Source organism: Melanotaenia boesemani, chromosome 2, assembly GCF_017639745.1.
Source record: "Melanotaenia boesemani isolate fMelBoe1 chromosome 2, fMelBoe1.pri, whole genome shotgun sequence".
Taxonomy (NCBI): Eukaryota; Metazoa; Chordata; class Actinopteri; order Atheriniformes; family Melanotaeniidae; genus Melanotaenia; species Melanotaenia boesemani.
In genome coordinates, this window is record NC_055683.1 from 20,229,250 (window position 1) to 20,245,461 (window position 16,212).

Below are 16,212 nucleotides of genomic sequence, written 5' to 3' on the forward strand. Positions count from 1 at the left end.
CCTGTTCCCACTTATTCATTTGTTTCACCAGGACACTGGTGAATAATAATAATGCGACCCACTGGGAATCCTCCTGAACCTTCCAGTGTTGTGGCAGTTTATGTTGTCAAGTCAGCATACACTTTTGTTCAGCTGTTGCCAGCAGCCTTTCATATGTTTTCAAGCTTAATTTAACATCATCTCCCATACAAGTGGTAATTACTTTAAAGATCTCATGCACCATGAAAATCAAAACCAAATTCTGAACGTTAACACAGAACCAGAGCCAAAAGAGCTAAAGCCACAGAGCCAGAAGGCCAGGGTAATGTAACAAGCCAAGAGCTACAATGGCACAAATCTAGAACCACAAACCACAAAAAGAAAATAACATTGATATAAAGCTCCCTATCAAAGCTTATTTTTAGATGTCCATATTTGCTGGAGAAGCAACAGGGGAAATGTCCTATAATGGCAATGCATTCATGCAGATAAACCCAAACAGACAGAAATTTTAGATCTGATAATGACAAACAAACTTAGCAGCTAATGTTTATTATTTACTACAGTATGTGTTTAACTAACAGAGTTCTGTTTCAGATACAGATATTAAGTTTCATTTGGTTAGATTTAAAATCATCAGATATAAAACCATTAGCCATAAAATATTTTGTGAATGAGTACACTGAGTATTTGAGGAAGGAAACAGATCTGGTAGCTGATGGTACCTCAAAAGATAAACTGTTCATGAACATCTATAGGCTGCAAAAACTACTTAAAAAATAAAAAGCTAAATCAAATATTAAATCTTTAAAGAGGAAGAAAAAACTATGTCAGGAATTGGTTATAAGAACAGTCGCACCTTGAAAAAGTGGGTCATAAAGGGTACAATCAAGTAAGAGACAAAAGCACATTAGGAAAATAATTTACACACCTTAAGAAATACAATTCTATATAACAAAATCTTCCCATTCATTTATCAGTTAGGACTAGAAAATGCTAGAAAAGTTTAAATATCTCGAGTTATTTTATCAAAAGACCAGATTAGACCAGATTAGACCAGATTATTCCACAAAAATTTGCAATGTACCACTGCAGCTCTATGCAGATGACATAGTTATTTATACAAACTGCTAGCAAGGCTGCTGAGGCGCTAACAACATGCCTGGACAATGCCCATCAATTGCTGCAACATAATCTTCTCATATTCAGCTTGAGTTAAGCTGTTTCCATGTTTTTCTCAATGAGAAAAAATAGTGTCCCTGGAGCATTTAAAATAATTTTACAAAATAATAAAATCTGTGGTACAATTTACTTAACTCTAAAAGCTTCGCTAATCTTTGTTTTCTTAAATAAATTTTCAAATGGGTTCACAATCTTGCCCCTCGAGCCTCTGTGGCTCTATTCCAGGACATGGAAGGAACAAAATGACCAGGTGAAATCTATTCTACTCTATAAATGGTCTCCTTCTATCACCTCTGATATATTCGGAGGGAGGATTACTCCAGCTTGCTTGTACTTGTTAGCACTGCTGTGCAAAGTGAAACATACTCACTGCAAGCAGATTATATAGAGCTTAGTCAAACAGATGTACCCCTTCATATACTCATTGTTACAGTTTATTGTGTTTTCTTTATGATTTTTATATCCTGTAGCTGAATTTACATTTCTTTGAGTCTTGTAGCTTCCTGTGACACCAGTGAAGGATTTTTTTTTTTTTTTTTTTTTTTGAGGCAGTGGACTGAATGAAGCAAGAAGTGTGACACTTTCAGCTTTGAGCCTGTAGGACTGAAGGCTATAGTTTCATTACTCCAACAGTGTTTCTGCCAGTCACTATTAATGTTACCCAAGTCCCCTATTTAGACTCTGAGGTAACTAGCGGGACAAATTCTTTCCCTCTCCAAAAGAAAACTGACATGAATATTGGCAATACAAATGATCAGTTTGCCACTCCATTTACAAGAAATGACATTCATACTTAAAATAAAGTTAAAAATACACATCAGTTGTTTATCAAGTTGATTAATTACATGCATTTCACGGTTTTAAGTTACTGGTTGCTTTCCTGCCAATACATACAAAGAAATAAGGCGTGGCTCAACAATTTTAACCTGGTGTATGTGGTCCTAATGAGAAAGTGTCAGCCAATTGAAATTTTAGGAAACTTCCTCCAGTTATTTTTTCTACATCAGTTCAAATATAAGTTTAATCTTTTTCCTCAACATTGCAATTCTGTATACTAATCTCAGTATAGAAGCTGTAAGTTACGAAGTGTTCCTGAAGGCAGCAGTGATGGTGATGATGTCACCATTTATTTGCTGCACCCTCCTCATCCACTGTTAGTGTTTAAATGAAGACATTAGATGACACAATAATAGACATATTTACTGAGTATCACACATTTCTATTCAGTATCGTTTATTGTAAACAATGAGGAACTTGTGTGCGTCTATGAGTTCTTCACGTACATCTTTGAGTTTCCTCCTGACTGTAGAGACTGTAGATCTGTCACATTCCTGACAGGCACTATGCCTAAAATAAGGAAAATAGGAAAACATCTCTGAACACAGATTCCTTCACAGGGAAGAACAGATTTAACTACATCAGTTTTAAATTAAAGAAAATTGATAACAGACCGTATTAAATCACAGTTTCATGTCTGCATGTTTTTCTCTTGGTTCCAGCATAAAAAAAAAAAGAAAAAACACAAATAGCAGCTATTAAAATGTCTGTTAGGCCTCCAATACAGAACACTCATAACAAGCATTAAAATAAAACTTTTTGTGTTATTCTAGTGCAATTTAAATGATGTGCATGTATATGCTTACTAATGATGGATTAGTAAACACTAGAATCACCAGAATGATGCAAAATATCCCCAAAGACCAAACCAAAAAAAATCAGACCTACTTTCAAATTTCAATAAAGGTTTATGATTTTACAAACTTAGCAGAAGTCTCACAAGCATGTTTTTTTGTTTTGTTTTTAACTGAGTTAACTTTCACAGAGTGTTAAGTGAGTTAGTATATAATGATCTGTACATATAACTTTCACCGTTTCCACCGTATGTTTTGACAAGGCAACATCATTACATGTGGTAATCTATTAGATTGCTTTGTGGTTTGACACACACATGCAAGGTCTTAAAAGGACAAACCCCACAACTTGCTCCTACTTCTCCATCATCTCCACATCAGGTCAGTACAATCACATTCTCATCTGCCTACACAGTGTTTAGTGCTTTTAGCTTTTATGCTAACATAATTCATCACAAAAAAATGAATTGCTAAAGATCAGTATGCTAACATGCTGTCATGTACGCTGTTTCTTATTTACAGCATTTAGACTCATCACAGCAGAAAAATAAATAAATAACAGAGACTCTGTTTCTGTAAAATTCCAGTTATTACGCCACTCAGCCACACCAATGAAGCTGATTTAAAAATACAAGAAAATGAAAATAGTTCACCTAAATGGAAAAGGGTTGTTTCTGATGTTGTCGATTACATCTATGTTGTAAATTCCATCTACACCTCCAAGCACCTCCGTGTCCACATACAGCCTGACAGAGCTATAATCATGGCTTTAGTCTTATTTGGTCTATTTGCAAAATCAGCTGTGTATAAAAACTCACTTGCAGACATTTGAATCGCAGTTTACAGAAAATAAAAGTGCAGACTGACATCAAAAGTACTAAACTTTGTCCCCAAGTACAAACAGAAATGCAAAGTGCACAAAATTTGTAGCAAATGGGAAAGAGACAATACACACTGTCCTATCTCTGCTCCGAGGCCCTAATGGTTCATATTTTATTGCTTATTTATTGAGAAAAGCTAATATAGCAGCAATCAGCCTGAAAAAAGCAACACAGCTGCTTAAGTTGTGAAAAAATACTGGAAAAAAAGAAGCTTATAGGCACTGACAAAGGATAAGGCTTCGACCCTGATAATGACTACAAATTTCCCATCACTCCTTGTTCCCTGTGGTTTGAAGGCTGTGTGGTCCTTTAAGGTGCTTCCAGTCGGCCTCACTCTCACAGCGCTGGACTCTGCTGAAGAACTTCCTGATGAGAGCCTTGGCTTCAGATTTAACTGTGGACACATGTTAAAGTTAGAGAGGAGGATAATGAACTAACAAAACCAAATATTGAGGTATTTAATGTTATAATGCTCTGCTTGCCTTGGTTTTTCCCCCGACTCCCACCCTCTGCCAGAAGGTGAGATAAGTGGCGAGCGAAAGACTTAAATAGCTCCTATTAAAAGAAGACATTTATCAAATAAAAAACTAAAATGTATACATCATTTAACAATTCTACAACAATACTCCTACACACCTTGGTGGCAAACTTTCCCTGAGTGTAAAAGGGGTCCAGATAACGGACCACAATATCGGCTGCTTCTTTGAGTGTCACAGGTTTCTGAGGCTCGCTGACCGGCTGCAAGGCTCTCTCCTGCACGTTGGGGTTGAACGTCACTCTTCTGCTGCTTCCATCGGCGTGTCGCCTGCGCTTCGATGGAGGAGACGACTCCCGCTCTGCTTTCACATCATCTTTGATCTGACAACATATGCACCTCATCAGTCGCTGAGCAAGAACTAAGCACCAGCAGGTCTAACATCTGACAGGAAACAGTGCATACCTCTTGGTTTACAGGAGGGTTCGCTTCCTCCTTAGGTTTGTTTAGCCTGTTTGGGAGGTAACAAACCAGTTAGAGATGACTCAACACTTTAAGGTTTAAGCCAAAGTTTTGATAAAAAACAAAAACAAAAAAAAAAAAAAGCCTGAAGGTATATTACTCTGAGACAAGTTTTATATCCTGTTGAGACGTGTCTTGAACCAAATTCAAAATCTCCACATCTCCTGCTTCCTCCTTTTCATCATCTGGTATAACTATTACTTCTGTTTTAGTTTCTACCAGGATCACATCCTCAGACTCTGATGCCACAGAAGCAGGTGAGTGCTGCTCCTGGCTGATGTCTTCTTCAAAAACTACAGTGGGAAAATGAAGTAATGTATCATCTGCTTCCTTAGGCATCTCCTCCTCACAACTTGTCTCTGTTGCCTGTTTTTTTGCAAAGTACTGGGAAATGTTACGAGAACTCTTTGCCGCTTCCACAAGCTTTTGCTGCTTCTTGCTCATGGCTCTCCTTCCTTTTGTCGGACTGTTCAGGGAAACACTGATGGCGCTCGCTCTGGCTCTGATGGAGGATGATACAGCCGGTGTTGTTTCTGTGTTTGTCTCCTTTATTCTCTCTCCGATCCCACTTCTATCTGAGCCTCCTAAGTAGTCACTGAAAAACCCGCCGCCTTCCATTCCTCTGTTGGAAACAGAGTCAGACATGGAGGGCTTAAGCAGTTCTTTGGCTGTGAGGAAGGGGTTAGATGAGCCCCTTTGACCTGCCCCAACTCTTTTTCGCTTCAGCTGAAAGAACAATGAAAAATGGGAAAACATGAGTGGTCTGCATGTATTATAAGCTGCTTTAAATTTGTTAAGATTTTTTCCCCTCAAACTTGAAGGGAAGGTAGGGGTAAGTGTGTCATAAAGGATTCTTACTGAGTAGATCTCAGATGCAGAGGTGAACCCCTGCAGCTCTTCAGGATACGAGGAAGAAGAGGAGGATGCATCTTTGAGTTTTGTCTCAGCTTCTCTTGAGTCACTGCAGCTCTCGTTGTCTTCTTTGCTTCCATCCACTGAAGCAGGTGTTGTTTTTGTTATTTGCGATACCTGATATAGAAAGAATAAGCCATAAGAATTTTTAGTTTTTTATACTATTTTGGGGGATGGGGGGTTACATATTTCTACATATTCTCCACAAAGATAAGACAAAAGTTAGCAATTACCTTCTTTAGGATGCCTGCTTTGTACAAATTGGAAGATTTGCTGTTTTTGAACACCTCATGTTCAATTTCCACCGCTGACAACAGACTGCCATAGCTGAAGGATGAAGAGAAGATACAATCACCGCAAGAAATGCAGGTAATATTTTTACAGTAATTTATTCATGTATAAGCAGAATGTTTTAAGACTTTGTCTCCATACTTACTTGAAAGGATCCTCTGCCCCCTGCTGGCCTTGTAGAGCCTCCTGCAGGCGGTACAAGCAGTGCTCTCTGGTCTGAAATGTAACAAAGTTCTTTATTATCCCAAAAGTTTAAAAAAAAAAGTTTATATGAGTTTGTGCATATCACAAAGTAACAAGGATAAAAACAGGTGAAAAGACATTTTTAAACTGATTCAATCTGGTAAAAACAAAGGAATCTTCCTCTCTCTGCAATAACTGTATAAATTTTACTTTTTAATTAAGAGGGATTCACATTTCAATCCATATGAGTCAGATTTCCTGCAGACTTGCTAATGAGTGCAGCAGATACGAGGAATGTGTTGGCAGTGTTCAAGTTTTGTCTTCACCTTCACAGTGAGCCTGGGGATCCTCTGGCTGCTGGCCTCTCTGAGTGGGCAGTCGTCATCTGCACAGCAGGAAACACTGGTTATACGACTGAATAATCACCCTGAAGACTCGAGGACAATCATCTGATTCCTCTACTGACATTACCTGGTGGAACAAACTCCTCCCTTTGAGTGTCAGATGCCTGAAGAAACATGAGCACTGTTAGCATTAGCACAGGTTAGCATTCTGACACTAAACTAAACTAATGTTTATTCACATGCTGAGAATAATCAGATACTGATGTGTTTCTTTGCAGCACTACTGGACTGCACAATTTTCCTTTGTTTCCTTTAACTTTTAAACAGACCTTTTGAGAACAATGAACAGACCCTATGATGATTATGATATCCACCATTATCATCATTATTTATTGTTTTTTTCGGTTTCTACTGTTTTATAATAGTAAAATTCCTGCATTTTAACATTATGCTGTAAATGTTTGGCCCACTTCCACTTGGACCTGCTGAAACAGTTTTACTGACATGTTGTGCCAGTTTCATGCAACATGTGGGAGGGATTTAACAAGAGAAGAAAATACAGGGGCCCCTTTAACCCTTGCTGCTGACAGCTGGTAAACAGATGTAGATGCAACACTACATAATGCTCTGTAAAAAAGTTCAGTAAGTATATATTAAGAGTTTGTGTGATATTTATAATTTACCTTCCGCAGGTTCATCTGCTTCATATAGAGGTCAGAAAACTCCTTCTTTCTCTTTATGGAATCATCTTCAGCACTGCCTGACCCTGACCCTTCATCATACCTGCATGTTGTAAGATGAGTGTTATGAAACAGGACTGTTATTAATTTATATTAGATAGATTATATAATGATCCACACTGGAGAAACATCCAATCTAAGCTGGACATGCTGCAACAACAATTCAATGTCATAACTGTCATCTTGCCTTTCAAAGCCGTAACCCCTCTTCCCTCCTTCATAAGCGTCCGACTGGAACCCGAACGGTCCTTTGGGTTCTTTGCTCTGAGCTGATTCGATCTTGGTGCTGAGTGCAGCCGCTCTCTCCAGCTGGGCTCTCACAAGTCTGGGATTACGACAGTAGTCGCAGGCACCGTCACAGTTTGGCGTCTTGTCCCCAAAAAACTTGGAGATGATGGCATGACGACAGCTGAAGAGGGGATATTACAGTTTTATTTTTTTTTCTCTTTAAAAAGTGCAAAATAGACAGAAATCACTATTCATGCAGTCTAGAATAAATGAGTAAAGTAGGTTCAGATGATTTTAAGCAGCATCTATTTTTAGCACACAGCATCATTGAATCATTGATCTCTCAGCTGTTGTGCAACATCTCGCGCAAACATGGTCAATGTTTTGTAGTAAAATATGTCTCTAGTCTTTGTCTCATGACATAAAAAATACTAGTTAACAATGAACAGATCTGAGCTGTTAGCTTCAGCTCTGAATTCAGATCAGCTAATGTTCCAACATGAGGAATAAATTACAGGAGATTATATCTTCATCTGAAAAGACTCCTTCAGACTCATTTTCCTCAGACATCATTCAGTTTTTGGACTCACAACTACAGATCACTTCCACATGAGGTCGACTTCTTCCATTACAAACTGCTTCCTAATGAAATCCCTTTGTCAGAAGGGATTTTATCATTAATTTTTATAAAGGACTGCTCTAATATCAGAACCAGTGTTATGTAACAGCTATTCTTCACACAACCACACACCACAGAGACTGTTTGGGAAATAGTCCATCAGTCGAGCCACTTCAACAACCCACTAACTACCTCGCTGGAAGTGGAAACTCTTCCACCTTCTCTTGTGTGAAACAGAAATCTCAGTGAAGGAGGAGGGGAAAGACAGAGAGGCACACAAAGACTCTGTGAGGCAGCAGTCACTCCCAGACAGGACTGTCAAGGAGAAAAGAGCTTTGAAGCAGACGCCAGAGAGTCAAACTACACAGCAGTAAACTACTGTGTGTGTGTCGCTGACAAAAAATACCAAAGAGAAGAAAACAACAGACCTGAGGACTTCTATAAGGAAAGAGAGGAGGGTAAAACTGAAAGATTAAAAGAAGCTTAAAGGAAAAAAGGAATATTTGTTTTTGTGCATCTTCAAATTTTCCTCAAGTCCTTGTCTGCCATCATCAGTGTGTATGGAATAATACTCCCAATCCTAATCTCAAACTGACTGCAAGCCTCAGGCAGCATCTGAATAGCCCTCCTCTGGGTGATAATCTGCAACAGCAAACAAACAAACTTCCAGGGGAGAGGCTCGACAGGTGACTCCTACTGAGAAACAAATTTAATGTTTATCATGTTTCCTTCTCGTCTGTTAATTTAGTCATTTGTGACTAATAGTCTGGACTTTGCTGTCTAAGAAAACAGTAAATATTTAAAGGTAAGTGTTTTTTTTTTGGGGGGGGGATGTGCAGCATGCGAAGCAACATAACTTAGAAATACTGCAGGCTAAAGAGGAATGTGAAGAATGTATGTAAAAATATGGACTTGTTGAGGGGAAACAGATTGGGAAGATAAAACTGCTGTAGTTAGACAAAATTAACCAAGTGAAAAATTGCAATGTTGGCACACTATTGTTGTAATGCAGAAAAATGTAATGTCAACATTCATTAACACTCATCTGCTACAGTTGTATGCAACAACCCTATAATACATCTGGCCCCAATAATATTCGCTTCGGATGTTTTGGTTTTTTTTTTTTTGTTTTGTTTTTTTATGTGTGTTGTGTATGTGTGTGTGTTTCTTAAGAGGTGCTGATTCAGCTTTATGATCTTTATGACCCTTTACCAGATGGTAAAGGCTGACAGTGTAACACATTTACATGAACATTAGTAAGGCTATTTCATTCCTAGCAACTTCCCTTTACAAAATTCCCCAATTTAGAACATTATCCAACATAGACAGCACTCTCTCCATCTTTAAGACGTGTTCCCAGTCACCTGTGATATCTGTCAGTGCTGTTGTGGCTGTTTTAGCGCTAAAAGCCAACAATAACATTTAGTTCCACAGCTAAGCTAGCAAAAACATCTTTAGCTTAGCTTGCTAATGGCTACTTTTAATCAAATACATTTTAGCTCCCTAAAGATATTTGAGATTTTATTGCGTTTTATACATTGCATTGTTGAGATAACTTAAATTCTTAAATTATATAAATAATAATTGGTCTTTTTTTTTTTTTGTTTGGAATTCAAGCTAGCTGCAATGACTTGCTATTCAGCTAAGTATGACATGGGGAACTGTTGTTCTATTGTTCCCTACAAAGTTTCCTTTGAACAAAGTTTTTTTTAAACTCCCTGTTTATTGAAGTCATACTTATGTTAAAAAAAAAAATTAGGGAACAAGTGAACAATCATAATGCATCCCTACATTTGATTTCCCCCAATGTCTTTGTTTTGTTAAGTTAGCTCATTGCTAGTTTAAATCAAATACATGCTAGCTGTACTTTACAGTGATGTCTGTATTTTTCTGTTTTGTAATATAACTCCTAAAACTAAATAATCAACAGTATCATATCTATTTCATCAATTTAAAAAAAAGAAATGCGACAGCAATCACAAATAACTTGATGCTCCAGCATTCATTATGGTCTGTACAAAGTAAACACAAAGAGAGAGCTGTCAAAATAGAAAATGAGGCTGATCTTTTAGATAAGCAGTCATATGGAGGGCCTAACGGGTTTACTTATGCTTGAGCACACTTAACTACATCAGTATTATATCCCTGGTAAACAGTAAACTCCTTCTGTTTTGTTTTTTTTTTTTTACTGTAATTTCCCCTCACTGGTTGAAAAACCACAAAAATGCACACTAAATCCATTAAAATTAAAACCATGCTCTTTTCTCAACACCCTCATAATGTCAACTCATCCACTCTACGTTTCAGAGAACAAGAGATAAATGGTTTTATCCTGAAGACAGTAAACAGAGGCATATTCATGTGACACTGTAAACCAAATTAAAGCATCGTGTTTTCTTGTCTCCACCTCACATCTGCCTTATCAGCATGGATGCCAGAGAAGAGACGCTGAGCCTCCTGAACAAAATATGGTTGAAGTTGCATGATCTCCCCAATGCCCACCCTTTGGAGCTGGGAGCCTTCTTCATCATCTTAAGCTTCATCTGTAAGTCTCATCTTTTTCTTGAAACATATCTCTTGTCTAGTCTCTCAGTCAGCTGACCATAACACTGCTTGTGTGCTCTCCCACAGTCATGGTCCTGCTCATGATGGTGCTGACCTGCGTGAGTTGCTGCTGCTGCTGTTGTAAGACCAAACTGAAGGGACCCAACGTTTGAGTGAATGTGGAATGGATCCCAACGCTGAACTTTTCAATACAGCACCTAAGCACAAGATGGTTTAAGGCAGTCCAAAATGAAGAAAAGCCAATTCTCCAGGAATCCTCCCCACATATAATACACACATTAGACAGGGTGTGCATTACAGAGGCCCAACCCTTAAACAACCAAGCAGCTAACAAAACACAGAGACAGATATTCTGACCAGCTGCCAAACACACCTGCTAAAGCTGCCAAGCCTTCAGGAGCAATGAAATTCCTCTGAGCATCCCTGCACTCTGCAGAGCAACAGCACCACCTCTGGCCTGAGGAGACGGCAGGGCCCTGCTCAACTGTCTTATATACAAATATTTAGGATCAAACCTGACTATAGCACATTAGAAAAAAGTGATCAGCACAGTGTGATATGAGGATGAACTTCAAATTATTATTTTTTTTAACTCTAACTTTATATCAAGGTGATTACAGTTGACCATTATGGTAAGTAATAATATAAAAAGTAAGTACTTGTAAGACAAGGGGAACTTGTTTCAAAGCTCAACATCATCTTTGACACCAAAAAGGACAGAGCGAGTCTGCTCCCTGCTGTACAAAAACTGAAATGACTGCTATGTTTTACAGCCAGTTCATGCTCAGTGAAGAATACAGAATGTAATGGAAGTTACTTGTGTTTATACCTGAAACTGTTTTATATAGTCAAACATCATGTGATGATGTAAAGCTTGAGCTCTATATTACACACACTGATTTGTATGTAATAAACTTAAAGAAGCTTCTACAACATTTGTGCTCTGAATACTTCACTTACTTTTCTTGTTCACAAAACAACGCCATGGCTTCAAAGTCAGTGATGGCTGCTTTGTCAGATTCCTTTGCAGAGCCGCGTTTTTCCTGCAAAAAAAGTGAGTTAGCTCTTCCCACCTGGATTGCTTTTTTTTTTTACCTTTATGTATTTTTTTTTTTTTTTTTTTTTAAATCTGACCTGTCTCCGGGTGACTTCCTGACGGATAAGGAAATTCATTTGCTCCTTATCCTTTGGGGAATAATATGTGCGACACAACGAGGGCAGACCATCTCTACCTGCTCGCCCAGACTCTTGATAGTAACTGGCCAGAGACTTAGCGAGGTTCCAGTGAGCTACAAATCTGCAAAAAATCAGCATGCAAAATCAAAAATGAAACCAATCATCTACCAATGATGAAAGCTTAAGTCTTTTTCTTTTCTTACCTGACATTTGCTTTATCCACTCCCATGCCAAAGCTGATGGTAGCAACAATAACCAGCACTTTCCCCTGCATCCACTCACTCTGCACCTCTGTGCGATCTCCTGCTTTCAAACCTGCAATAGCAAGAAAAACACTTCAGCCCAAATACTTGTTTTCTCAAAATTCCTACATCTGCAAATGCATATTTAAACAATCTCACCTGCATGATATGGTTTGGCCAAAACTCCAAGTTTGGTCAGTTGGTAAGCCACCGTTTCACAACCTTCTCTAGTTCGACAATACACAATCCCACAACCCTGTCATTAACAATACATAGTATATTTTATATATATTTCTTTCAATCACATCATAAATGTACTGTTACATAAAACATAAAACAAACTTCTTTTACCAGACACATGTTATATAATAAATAGTTTATGATAATGTGGCTTCTTGCATCAAAGCAAAGCAGAGCGCTGATGCAGAGCGAATGTTATTGTTCGGCTACATTTCCCTGCCTTCAGCGCAAACTTTATAATGCTGACAACTGAATTCAAGAGGTTTTAGGACTCAAAATCAGCTTAAACTAAATCATGACACCAGCCCTAAAACATTCAACAATCATCAGAGTTGGCATAAGGATTTACATGAAATCCTTTAAAATTAAACTGCGCCTACTTCAAAGATGCATCTAAAGGAGGATGTGTCTGAGAGTGTCAAGGATGGATCCTGAAGTGTAAAGATTCATAGAAGTAAGAGAAAATTTTTGGGCTTATGTTTACGACTTAATATGAAAATAAAATAAAATCTAATTACAGACAATTTTGTTATCTGCATAAAAGTTAGAAAAGAAGGCCGTAAAATGAAATGACAACAAAATATATTAATGCCACAGGAAAATTATATGTGCAATAGAAGAATGCAGACATTAAGGTATCATTACCTGTGGTATATACACTCACCAGCCACTTTATTAGGAACACCTGTTTAATTTCTTGTTAACCTGAATAACTAAATCACCCAATTACATGGCAGCAGACTCAATGCATTTAAGTATGTAGACATCGTTAAGATGACTTGCTGAAGTTCAAATCAGCATCAGAATGGAGAAGAAAGGGGGTTTAAGTGACTTTGAACATAATGGGCACTTGTGGAGGTGCAGCAGGCAGGAATGCCCAGCAGGTACTTGTACCAACATCAACCTGTCTAACAACTACTGGCATGGTTATTGGTGCCAGATGGCTTGGTCTCAGTATTTCAGAAACTGTTGATCTACTGGGATTTTCGCACACAAAAATCTCTAAGGTTTACAGAAACTGGTCTTAATAAGACAAAAAGCCCAGTGAGCAGATGGGCTACCACAGCAGAAGATCACACTGGGTGCCACTCCTGTCAGTTAAGAACAGGAAACTGAGGCTACAATTCTCACACAGGCTTATCAAAATTAGACAATAAAAGATTTGGAAAATGTTGCCTGGACTGTTGAGTCTTGATTTCAACTGCAAAACTCGGATGGTAGGGTCAGACTTTCAGGCTGCTGGTGGTGTAATGATGTGGGGATATTTTCTTGGCACACTTTGGGCCTCTTAGTACCAACTGAGCATCATTTAAACACCACAGCCTCTTCTTCTGATGGCTATGTCCAGCAGGATAATGCACCATGTTACAAAGCTCAAATCATCTCAAACTGGTTTCTTTAACATGGCAATGAGTCCACTGTACTTCAATAGCCTCCACAGTCACCAGATCTTAAACCAATAAAGCACTTTGGGATGTGGTGGGAGATTCTCATCATGGATGTGCACCCAACAAAACTGCAGCAACTGTGTGATGACATCATGTCAATATGGAGCAAAATCCAATGTCTTGTTGAATCTATGCCACAAAGCCAAAAGCAACCTGGGACTAGCAGAGTGTACCTAATAAAGTGGCAAATTAGTGTAGAAACACTGAGGCAAAAACACTGTGTATGGCTTAGATGTGGCATGCAACTGTGTGGGAACAACTGGTCAAAAGTTTTGTTGTAATGAAAAGTTAAGTGAAAGGATGAAGAACTGATCTCTCATAAAAGTATGAGCACCTAAAAAAAAACTTTTACCAAAGTTTCAGACCTTAACTAGCCAAAAGTTCTAGTGGTGCAAAGTTCTTTTGGGCAGCCAGACCTTTACAAATATAACCTGCATGGAAAATTTTCCATCTCCCTCCTACAAAATGTAGCGTTTAAAGTTTGCAAATGAACATCTAAACATGCATGATGCATTTTGGAGTCATGTGGACTGATTGACTCAGTTTGGTTGCACTGAGGAAAACATTGTTTAGAGTAAAAATTTTAAACAACAGATATAATTTCAAGTGCAAAAATGTACAAAATACATCTCTTTAACTATAAAGAATGAGGGAGAATCGATCATTATTGGGGCTTCTTTTGCAGAAAAATGGAACAAGAAATATTTTACGTTAAGTCATACTGTCTGTAAAAGATAAAGATGTGCTAGGACAGCATTAAGATGTTGAGCATGCCTCAAAATCTTAAATAGACTACTTCAGTTTTGCTCAAACTTTTGTACATCTGTTTCTAAACAGAAGCATTTCTAAAAAATCGCAACAGTTAGAAGGTTTCACTCTACAAACCTGTCCATTAGATCCACTGCCCAATCCCAAAGCATTCTTAATGAATGCATGTAGGTGGGCATAAGGATTTGGCAACAGCTCCCTGAAGATCACATCATAGTGCAAGTTACTGCGGAAAACAGGAGTAACAAAAGACAGCGGGGAGTGAAGCCTCAAGGACTGAATAATGTCTGCTTGCACATTCTTGGGTGCTGTTGCTGTTAAAGCCAAACAGGGAACTCCTGGTAACCGAGCTCGCAGCTCTCCCAGCTTAAGATAGTCAGGCCTAAAGTCGTGGCCCCACTGGGAGACGCAGTGGGCTTCATCCACAGCCAGGTAGGACAGTAGACCGCGGGAGCACAGATCAGTCAGACAGGGTTGGAACGACGGCGAGGCCACCATCTCGGGCGTGATGTAAAGAAGCTTAAGTTTTGGGCTGCTGCTCCCCAGGTCAGCCAGAATCAGTCGGCGCTCACCTGCTGGAAGCTTGGAGTTGATGGAGCAGCCAGGGATGTTGAGCTCCCTCAAGTGATCCACTTGGTCCTGGAGGAGAGTACCACGGATGGGACAAACATAACTCACTGCACTCGAAAAAGTATAAATAATATTTAAAGCTTTCTTTAGTGGCTCTGGGGTGCAAAACAAATACATCATCAAATCCGAGAAATGACCATCCTTGTTTGTGTTGTTGAGTTCTACACCTCCATAATTTGCAGCAGCTGGAGAACGAGGGAAACTGACCTGAATGAGAGCGATTAACGGGGATATAACCAGAGTAATGCCATCAGCCAGGACTGCGGGAAGCTGGTAGCAGAGGGACTTCCCTGCTCCAGTGGGCATACACACGAACACATCCCTGTCACCTACAGAAAGACCACAGTCACCACCGTGTTACAAATTAATCAGTCACTAACAAACCTGAGCGTTAATTCAGCCGCACATTCAACTGTCAACTGCTTTCAGTTGCCAACTGCTTTCAGTTGCTAACGTCTTATTAGCAGCACATAGTCAGTTTATGAACTTACCTCTCATGACTGCCTTGACAACATCTTCCTGTAATTTAGACCTAAAGCTGTTGAACCCAAAGTGGGTTTTTAAAGCCTGTTTTAAACTTGTCATCGTTTGTCTAGCTTTGAAGAAATCATGCAAATCGCTTAGGTTTCGTCGCACACTAATGACGTCATTACACATCGAAAATCGAAACTATAATAATAATAGACTTTTAAAACCTTATATTACGGAAAGCCTGGCATCCATTTAATCAATAATATATTTCTATTAGAGGAAAAAATTCCAAATATGAACATCTGAAAGTGAAAAGTAAAAATGTGAAAGTAGTTTCTAAGTTAAAGCGTTTGGTAGTAGAAGTGACTTCGAGCTCTGATTGGTTCAGCTGGCACATTCGTTACAGCTGATCACGGAGTCAGTGCTCACCTAAAATGTGCACCAAAAATTTGTAAATAAGTGGATGAGCAAGTAAATAAGTAAAATGAATGAATGAATGTTGACTTAGTTAAAGATTAAATGTCACTATTGGACACTAAACCACTCACAAGCAAAGCATTCCAATAAATTTATAAAATGTTTTAAAAGATAATATCCATCAAATTATTATATTTACAAAATGCAAATGCAGAGTATCTCAAAAATATCTTAAAACAGAAGAAAATGTTAGTGTTTAAAGTGTAAA

The 16,212-nt window shown here is 38.5% G+C and overlaps 1 protein-coding gene and 1 long non-coding RNA gene across 3 annotated transcripts; one reads left to right on the plus strand and one right to left on the minus strand.

The window, feature by feature from the left end:
• Positions 1-2,359: 2,359 nt before the first annotated feature.
• On the minus strand, positions 2,360-15,682 carry recql5 (RecQ helicase-like 5). 2 transcript variants are annotated; one of them, XM_041971634.1, is made up of 19 exons: positions 15,548-15,682; positions 15,264-15,385; positions 14,544-15,065; positions 12,130-12,226; positions 11,932-12,043; positions 11,687-11,849; positions 11,513-11,595; positions 7,328-7,549; positions 7,084-7,183; positions 6,528-6,564; positions 6,383-6,441; positions 6,019-6,089; positions 5,816-5,909; positions 5,529-5,699; positions 4,771-5,396; positions 4,614-4,659; positions 4,310-4,531; positions 4,156-4,228; positions 2,360-4,067 (listed from the first exon to the last, which is right to left on the minus strand). In XM_041971634.1, the coding sequence occupies exons 1-19, from the start codon at positions 15,639-15,641 to the stop codon at positions 3,943-3,945; spliced, it is 3,039 nt and encodes a 1,012-aa protein (XP_041827568.1). In that variant the 5' UTR covers positions 15,642-15,682; the 3' UTR covers positions 2,360-3,942. The 2 variants fall into 2 exon arrangements, with proteins under 2 accessions (XP_041827568.1, XP_041827578.1); XM_041971644.1 differs by lacking the exon at positions 14,544-15,065.
• LOC121631029 lies at positions 8,191-11,487 on the plus strand. The gene is made up of 3 exons (XR_006008654.1): positions 8,191-8,792; positions 10,414-10,532; positions 10,619-11,487. It is a non-coding gene; the product is annotated as an uncharacterized LOC121631029 (long non-coding RNA).
• Positions 15,683-16,212: the final 530 nt, after the last annotated feature.

Excerpts from the sequence above, each read along its gene's own strand:
- recql5 (XM_041971634.1), bottom strand. The coding sequence starts at position 15,641 with ATGACAAGTTTAAAACAGGCTTTAAAAACCCACTTTGGGTTCAACAGC. Across the intron at positions 12,227-14,543 it reads GCAGTGGATCTAATGGACAG|GGTTGTGGGATTGTGTATTG; the intron begins GTTTGTAGAGTG and ends TGTTAATGACAG. Across the intron at positions 11,596-11,686 it reads AGGAAGTCACCCGGAGACAG|GAAAAACGCGGCTCTGCAAA; the intron begins GTCAGATTTAAA and ends CTTTTTTTGCAG.